Below are 9,248 nucleotides of genomic sequence, written 5' to 3'. Positions count from 1 at the left end.
ACGCCCCCCTTTCGTCTGGGGTCTGGAGAGTGAAGTGTAAGGGATCACAGCACAACATTGGATAATTTCTATAATCATTGCCTAGTATACAGTATATTGAATTTAGTATTTCAGAACCAAGTGATTGGACTCAGCAAAATACCATCTCAGCCAACACAATACAAAAAATAAAAACTATGAAAATAATTCACAAAATGGAACAAACCTCTTATATTTAAAAAAAAAAAAAAAAGGGGCTCTTGAAGAGCATGGTGCAGCATAAAGAAAAATAATAATGGTTGAAAGTTCAGAGATATATTTGAATAAGTTACAATGTATGCTTGTTCGGCTGTACCCCCTTTTTTACATTGAACCATTTGAACATTCTGCCAACCTTGCAAGTCACCATAAAAAACCAGCAGTTAGACTGCCGACGTAGATCCTGTTATTAAATGTAAGATAGACCTACTTCTGTTAAAATGCCATTTCCCCCTAAAAAATATTTTTAGGATCACATGTTCAATTGTATAAAACAATTTTCCAGTCATTACCAGTAGAAAGGGCCGCACAGAGCAAGTGTCTTTTTATTGCTTGATAGAGACGTGAACAAAATGCTTTTTTTTACTACTTGTAACAGTATAAAAGAAAGATGGTAACACAGTTTAACAGATTTCTCTATTGATGAAGTGCACCATTTTTGTTCTTTTTAGTGTTGTGGGTACATGTTCTATTGTGAATAGTCAAATACACACTTTTTGGTATACAGTATAAACATAGAATGATAGTGAGTCCGGAAGAAAACTATACAAAATATTCACATAAAATGAAATTGCAGATTAAGAATTATAAGATTCCAACCTGGTGCCAGTGTAGTCATTTCAGAATATTTAGGATATTTATTTCTAAAAATATACACCCTTTTAAAAAGACATTTACTGCCATTGACGGCTTTAGAAGTAATATATCCATGTTAACTGGGAAGGCTGGAAGTGAATGAGTTAAGTGCCTTCTGTTTTCATTTTGGGAAGGGTTCTTTTTCCCTTGTCCACAAAGGACCACCAATATTGTCTTTTACTGTGTAGAATCAACACAGATGTTTCTCAAACACACTATTGTGCCTATTGGCATCTGATTTTGGTGGACCCAATATCACACAAAATGAGCTTTTCGGTGTTCAACCTCTTGCAGGTGCCTGGATCTCAGTCTCTGGTACACTGGTCTGGCCTGGTTTAGGCCCACGTCCTCTGGACCTGGGCTGTGGGATGGCGAGGCGGCTGCCTGCTCTGCCTCCGTGTCCTCCTCAAGAGGCTCATCCACAGACACCTCAATCTCCAACTCCTCCTCCTCATCTTCATCCTCCTCCTGTTCGTTTTCAGTGCTGTTAGCTAATATGCTGAGTGATTTAGTTTTCCTCCCTGATGGAGGCTTGTAGAAGGTTCCTGGTGGCGGCTGGAGAGTCCGAGAAGCTCGGAAACCCATTGAAACAATGTTGTATTTGGTTACATTGTCTTCCCTTCTTAATATCCTGGCGGGTCGCAAAGACATCTGCACTGAATTGCTGTAAGGTCCATTTGAGGTGGTAACAGTGCTCTTGGAGTCCTCAAGGGGGAAGCTTGAGGATGATACTGACACAGAAGGGGACGTACTGCTTTCATCATCTGCTGTACTGGAAACAATCTTGTCAGTTCTAGAAGCAATATCATGGTGCTTGTATTGTTTGTCCCAAGTTCTGCGCAAGGTCTGAGTGTCAATACATGTGCTTCGGTAGTGTGTGGTGGCTCGCAATTTGGTCATCTCAGTTTCATCCACCTCTTCGATGGACTGAATGTCACGGTCTCCTTTTCCATCATCTTCATCCATGCTAGTCCAGGTGGGATTCTCATCTTCTTTGCTTCGGCTGTGGAATCTTTCCACCGGCATGCTAGCTGGCCGGGAGGAGAACCTGTTGCGATGATGTCGTAGATGTACCCTGGTTATGGGTGTGACGTGCGGAGAGCGATAGAGGCTTCGCTCGCTAGGTTTTAGGACGTCAAAGACTCCATTGCAGGCCTCCGAATCCACTTCATCAGCTTCAAAATGAGACGGACAAAGTATGTACAATAGTAAGTCTCAAATCAACAAAATTAATAACGTATCCAAGCTGGAGATTTTGTAAAATACAGTTACTAAACTTTTGCAGCAAATTACTAATGTGGGTCTTCCCACAGGACTAAAATCAAAAATATATAATGCATTGCCTAACATATACAATAACTGTCAAAATGTGCGTCTATACTCTCAGGTGTCTCAGTATAGGATAAATAAATTAGAATATTGTGGAAAACTTAATGTGTGTTAAAGCAGTCTCTCTCGGGGGAAAAAACATTAAAAAAATTAAGAGACCACTACAAAGTTAATCAGTTTCTCTGATTTTACTAGTAAATGAGTAAATGTAGGTTTTATTCTACAACCCAAATTCCAATGAAGTTGGGACGTTGTGTTGAACATAAATACAAACAATACAATGATTTGCAAATCATGTTCAACCTATATTTAATTGAATACACTACAAAGACAATATATTTAATGTTCAAACTGATAAACGTTATTATTTTATTTTTTTTAGCAAATAACGATTAACTTAATTACTTTTATGGCTGCAACACGATTCAAAAAAGCTGTGTCAGTTGGCAAAAAAGACTGAGAAAGTTGAGGAATGCTCATCAAAAACCTGTTTGGAACATCCCACAGGTGAACAGGCTAATTAGGAACAGGTGGGTGCCATGATTGGGTATGAAAAGAGCTTCCTGAATTGCTCAGTCATTCACAAGCTAATAATAAGGACAATGTTCCTCAATGTACAATTGCAAGGAATTTAGGGATTTCATCATCTACGTCTTCTTTCATCATCTTTCATCATCTTTTTCATGGACGCCCCCGTTTATTTCAGCAAGACAATGCCAAACCACATTCTGCACGTTACAACAGCGTGGCTTTGTAGTAAAAGAGTGCGGGTACTAGACTGGCCTGCCAGCAGTTCGGACCTCTCTCCCATTGAAAATGTGTGGCGTGTTATGAAGCGTAAAATAAGACAACGGAGACCCCGGACTGTTGAACAGCTGAAGCTGTAAATCAAGCAAGAATGGGAAAGAATTCCACCTACAATTAAGTCTCCTCAGTTCCCAAACATTTATTGAATGTTGTTAAAAGAAAAGGTGATGTAACACAGTGGTAAACCTGACCCTGGCCCAGCTTTTTTGGAACGTATTGCAGCCATAAAATTCTAAGTTAATGATTATTTGCTAAAAACAATAAAGTTTATCAGTTTGAATTTTATTCAATTAAATATAGGTTGAACATGATTTGCAAATCATTGTATTCTGTTTTTATTTATGTTTAACACAACGTCCCAACTTCATTGGAATTACTCTTTACAACATACTGTAATTCCCAATTCTAAATACAAGTCCAGTGGATCCTCGCATATTCGCGGTTCTGCACCTGCAGATTTTTTTTGTTATTTTGGGTATTCCCCCCCCCTCTCTTTTTAGGGGGGGAACCAACCCCGAAAACACAAGTGTCAGTTCATCCCAATTTTTTGGGTTAAAATATATAGATAAATATATTGAAAAAAAGAAATAAATTAAATGCCATTATATTGTGGGTCAATGATCTGTAGATATTTGCTATTCGCGGTCCGGCTCGGCTCCTATCCACTGTATTGTATTTTAGAGCATTTATTTGCAGGAAATGGAAAAAAAAAAAAACAGGCCAAACACCAAAACATTTTCATTAGTGATTTTTTTGGTCTCTCAATTTTTTTTTTCCATATATATTTCCTTTCCCATGCGCATATTCGTGCTTTGATGTTTGTTTATAAAAATACTAACCAGGATCAAATTCTTTTCCTTCATGGTCAGCTGGAAGGAGCAGTACTGAGTCCTTATCCTCGGTCAAGAAGTTATATGGAGGAGTGGAGGAATGTCTCTTAAAATCCCTGGAGCTCAACTGTAATGGTAGTAGAAAATACAGAGCATCAATACACCATATGCATGATACAATTATAAGATTATTGTCACCTTTTGCTTTCAAACCATCAATAATTAATTTAGATTCTGTATCAGACCTCCTGCTTTACCTCCTGGATGTCGCCCACAGATTTAGAGTGCCTGCTCAGATGCTGCTCTTTTCTGTGGTGAGGAGGGCGCATATCAGGCAAGGGTTGAGCGCAAACCTCCGTGGGTGAGTTGCCCATCAGGGGACTGAGGGGGGTGTCGAAGATCATCTGGTAGTGTCTGATAAGGAGCTCTACAATGAGCGCCTGATAGGGGTAGTCCACCACTGAGGAGAGGGAAACGTCGGCATCTGATTGCCTCGGCTTGATGAGTGTTGGGCCAAAGATGATCCCCAGGTTTCTTGCAGTCATCTTGTTTTCCTCAGATCGCTCTGTCACCCTGATGGAAAGGTATACAGTATATCTTTAGAACAAGTCTCCCTTTTTCTTATAACAATGTCTTGTTTCTTAAATAAACTGACGCGTGGGCAAATGGTCCGTGGCCCGGTGGTTGGAGACCACTGATCTAAAATGTAGTTTCTTAAAGGACCTCTCTAATGCTGTGAACATTGGCACTTATTCCATAGTTCTGGACATAAAAACGATTTCTGCAGGGAAAATGGGAAGAAAAAAAAATAAGAAAAAAAAAATCACCCCAAAATCGATTTTGTTGTAATTTTAGGATTATTTTCTTATTATTTTATATTTTTAAATTCAGACAGATTTAGAAGGACAATTTAGCCTGTGACATCAGCAGCAGAAGGCAAGGTTATTTCCTCATCGAACTACTACGTCTTCTGCGGTGTAATTGTTGCCTATATTGAAAGTCTGGATGTTTTTTTCAGTTAATAACGAGCAAAAATGGTGATAGTAATACATTTCAGTAGGCTTGTTTTGTTAAAATCGATTGTTAAAATGCCTCATTGCAGAAGGACGAGGTAAATGCTTGCAGATTAATTTCCGCCTCATAAACAGGGTTTCATCAACTTAATGTGTTGATTGTGTCACTCAAGGCTCAAGATAGACCTTCGAAAAGGTGTTTGAATGGATAAGACAGGTGTTTGCTTATCAAGGCTTTTTGTACGGCGGTGGCATCATGTGAATTCGGCTGACTTTGACGGCCACGTACCATTTTAATTGATGACACTGTAATAAATTAGCGATTTAATATAATTTTGGGGTGCTGTTGTGTTTATGTGAGAGTGGCTTTCCGTTGCTATGGCGGCAGCATAACCCCCAAACTTGTATCTAAGTCAGAATCCGCTGTAGTCGATCACAAACCTACGCTAACGAAGTACATGTGTAGGGTAAAACAATTTTTTTCGGCTGGGGAAAGCCTACCGATGCAGATGCTCTATGAGGAACTGCAGTGTCTTGTTGTGAGCAGGTGGGAGCTGCCTCAGGAGGTCCTTGAGCTTGAAGAGGATGCGGTTGAGCGCCACGCCAACCTGAGCTGGGGCCACTGGAGAGGAGCTGAGGCGAAATGCCTCCAAATCCTCCAGAATTACACTTTGGCTTACTTTGGCCAAACCGATAAGCTCATTGTAGTAGCGGAAAAGGATAAGTGGCTCCGGAAGCTGCAAAGGAGGAAACGGGTAACATAACCAGGAAGGTAAATATAGAATAAAGTAAATAGACAACTTTAAATACTGCAGCAACAAGGTAAGCAATCACAGAATACCGTTTTGTTGTACTTAATATAACCATTTCCTTTGTGTTTGCAACAGTGGTACCAGAGCAGAGCTTCTTATTAAGACAGCTTTAGAAATTACATGCAAAAGTAAAATAGATGGTCAAGGAAAACCATTAAACACAGGCCTACCTGTCTCAGGTAGAGTTTGAGTACGTTACTGATGTCGTGGGGGTAAAGCTCAGACATCTCAACCAAGTCCTTGCCGTTCTCAAATGCTTGGCAGAGTTTTTCGACGCGGGACTTGGCACCGTTTATGCGGTAAATACCCTTTGAAGCCCCAAAAACATTTTTACATTAAATGCATTTCACAGAACATTCTGATTGAGAAGACCATACAGAAACTTTTCAAAATAACTAATTGAATCACTAACAAAGCTTAAAATGTATAACAGAATTTTCTTGCAAATACCTTCACGTTGAGCGCTCTGGTCTCGATCTCCGACGTACATTTGCGGATGATGAATGGGATGCCATCTTGGCTGTTCATTGCGGTCTGCGTGAAATCAACACCAAAGAGGTGAAGCTTCCTCTGGAGTTTCTTATGGCCGCACTGAATGGCCAGGCTCTCCAGGCACTTCTTATGGCAAGCTAATGAACACTGGAGACACATTGAAACAGTTTAGTTACCAGTTCATCATTTAACAGTGTATCTTGGACAACAACGTACAGCCAAACATAACTGCAACATGCTAGACATACAGTACATACACAGGTTAGAGTCATCATAATTCCTACGGGTAGGATTTTACGTGAACACAACTCAATTTAATAAACTTCCTTAATCTTATATTGTTTATGCACATGACCCCGTTTTTTTTTTTTTGTCTTTGACCCAAAGTATTTTGAAATATTAAATGCAGGTGGTTTCAGCTCAGACCACAACATATTCACTCCACTAAATTCCTTTTCTGGTCCTTAAATTAACATGAAAAAAGGCCTTCGGTCTTCCAACCTCTTGAACTAATTTCATGGAGCCATTCCAAGAACTTAAGCGCTTGCATTCTTGCGTCACTTACTTGTCAAAGCACCCAAGGAGCATTACATAACACCTTTTAGGGCAGAAAAATTCCATTAACCCTTTATTTTCCCTTTGTCTGTATACAGTATCTAATAAATATGGAAAGAAACTTGATCCCAAAAAAGCAGTAGGAGGTACACAGGAGGGATGGACTCTTTAAAAGTTAGACAAAAGATCTTTAGTTTCCACTGGCTGTTTTCCCCCTACTGAGTCAAGTTGGTTAATTCAGTCTCTGAGGACAATTTATGGCCAGTTTCAACTTTTCCCTTTTGGGATATTCTGATGAGTGCAGGGCTGGTCATGATCTTTTGTTTGGTCATCAAAAGTGATAAAGAAGCCATTGTGAAGCATTGGCAATGGTCATCTGGATCATTGTTCATACTTGAGGTCCAAATTTGAGCTATTCACGATTGGATTTCCTTTTGCGCTATTCATTGGGGGGAGGGGGGAGAAATAGCAAAAGACTGTTACCTCCTCACACTCTGCTCCTTGAAACACCACCAGCCCATCACACTCTCGACACTTGGAGGGCGCTCGAAGTTTTCTCAGTTTGTGGGTTTGAGCAGCTTTGGACATCTGTGTGTTTCTAAAAGGACGTGGAGAGCTGGCTGCCTCTATTAAAAGATCATTTATACCTGAAATGTGCAATATGTAACTGAGTACTGCACGTAGAAAATGCTAAATCAACATTTGTGACTTTTCTGCTTGACACACCATTATCAGAAGGCGATTGGGGATCTCGCTCATCCAGGTCATCGGCAGATGACATGGTGCCAGTAGAGGGGGATCTGGGTAATCTCCTCTTAAAGTCTCCTGAAAAGTATGACAAGACACACAAATAAGTCCACATATCTACATTTAAATCACACCAATTCTAGCCAATTTTCTTTTGAACTACATTCACATCATCTACACCGGACCAAAATAACTGCGTTGAAAGCTGTTAATCCAAAGAATAGAGTCTTGCTTTCAACTGATGGCGAATCACAGTTCCATAGAATAAGTGGTGCAGATGATCCTCAAAAGGAGGCTCAATACACACCAAGCGGAACTAACACTATACTAACACTAACACTTTATTTACTCACTGTTGCATAATATGTATACAAAAACAAAAACAAAACAAAAACCTACCCGGCAAAGCGTCTTACTTTTATATTTTGCGGCACCTTGTAAGCATATGCAGGCGATAACTCTTTTTTTGTTTAACTTACACATAATTCATTGGGGGTATTGTTACGACCGAGTTTGAAAAACCTTATATTACAACTAGTGAATATTTTATTGTAATAATAATAATTTAAAAAACACATTATATATTTAATTTAATATTCCAGTCTGGGCGTCCCTGCTAAGGCTACTGCCCCCGCGACCCGACCTCGGGTAAGCGGTAGAAAATGGATGGATGGATTCCATCCTTTAGATCACAGGTGTCAAACCCAAGGCCCGGGGCCACATCCGGCCCCCCAAATCATTTTATGTGGCCCGCAAAAGCATATCTTTTGCCTCAACTTCCATGATTCTTGCTCAATTTTCAAATCGTCATATGCTGCAAGCATTTTTAGCAGTTTACCAAACTCCATTTTACTGTAACTTGAATAATAGTTGAACAAACTATTATCCTTGACTTCTGCTTTTAAAACTACTCATCCATCAATTTGTTGTGCATATGTAAAAATTATGATATACTGTGTGTAATACTATGACGAAGCAATGAAACATTTATTTCATGGTTTCACAGTCATAATGGCCCTCTATGGGAAATGATAACTACAATGTGGCCTGTGACAAAAATGAGTTTTACACCCCTGCTTTAGATGGTGACAATGAAAGGCCATCATATCTCCACCTGGGCTGGCAGCGGGTGAGTCCATGGATCGGGACTCACTGCTCCCTCCTACACTTTCCGAGTCGCTACACATTCCTCCACCCTGACTCGTTGAATTCAAGGGACGAATCCGAAGTGCTGCATATCAAAAAAGATTATTTCAACATCAGTGACATTCAATTGTTTCCCAACAGTAGCAAAATCAAGACTCTTCATTATAATGTTACAATGTTTTTTTAACTGACATATCATGTCAAACTCATCCCTAAATCACAGTAAAACCTAATCACAGGACTCGAAATACCTTGGATGTCATTGCTGCTGCTGGAGCGCCGTTCTGCAATCATGGCTTGTTGAGTAGTGTTGTTGGACCCGTCAATCTCATCAGTACCAAGCAGGTCAGATGTCACGGATCCTTGTGACAGGTTACTGTGCGATGAGTGACTGCCACTTAGTGTGCGCTTAGTCAGAGGTATTCTGGGCAGGGGAGATGACACAACAGAAACTATACTATTATCTGTGCCATAATAAAGGGGAAAGAACATGTCTTCTAACAGGTAAACAAACAAGATGCTCGGCATTATCAGGAAAGTACAATGAAGGGTAAAATGTAACATTGATTACATTGAAATACAGTGATAAAACATAATACTTACCAAAATAAAATTATGCGTCAATACAATGCATAACAATTATT

At 39.7% G+C, this 9,248-nt stretch overlaps 1 protein-coding gene across 3 annotated transcripts in view; it reads right to left on the bottom strand.

Annotated features, from left to right (window-relative positions):
• Positions 1 to 510: 510 nt before the first annotated feature.
• Positions 511 to 9,248, bottom strand: part of arhgap29a (Rho GTPase activating protein 29a) — a 36,681-nt gene continuing 27,943 nt past the window's right edge. For 2 of the 3 annotated variants that reach the window (XM_061666624.1, XM_061666626.1), the window contains 10 exons: positions 8,856 to 9,028; positions 8,573 to 8,689; positions 7,438 to 7,536; positions 7,195 to 7,358; positions 6,115 to 6,303; positions 5,835 to 5,972; positions 5,354 to 5,589; positions 4,097 to 4,412; positions 3,849 to 3,966; positions 511 to 2,048 (listed from right to left, as the gene is read on the bottom strand). In XM_061666624.1, coding sequence (XP_061522608.1) covers positions 1,129 to 2,048; positions 3,849 to 3,966; positions 4,097 to 4,412; positions 5,354 to 5,589; positions 5,835 to 5,972; positions 6,115 to 6,303; positions 7,195 to 7,358; positions 7,438 to 7,536; positions 8,573 to 8,689; positions 8,856 to 9,028 — 2,470 coding nt within the window. In that variant the 3' untranslated portion in view covers positions 511 to 1,128. The remainder of the gene's footprint in view (positions 2,049 to 3,848; positions 3,967 to 4,096; positions 4,413 to 5,353; positions 5,590 to 5,834; positions 5,973 to 6,114; positions 6,304 to 7,194; positions 7,359 to 7,437; positions 7,537 to 8,572; positions 8,690 to 8,855; positions 9,029 to 9,248) is intronic. The other variant, XM_061666625.1, reaches the window with a different exon arrangement.

This window comes from Phycodurus eques, chromosome 21, assembly GCF_024500275.1.
Source record: "Phycodurus eques isolate BA_2022a chromosome 21, UOR_Pequ_1.1, whole genome shotgun sequence".
In the NCBI taxonomy this organism is placed as follows: domain Eukaryota; kingdom Metazoa; phylum Chordata; class Actinopteri; order Syngnathiformes; family Syngnathidae; genus Phycodurus; species Phycodurus eques.
Note: the sequence above shows the minus strand (reverse complement) of the source record. Positions and strands in the feature narration are given on the sequence as shown.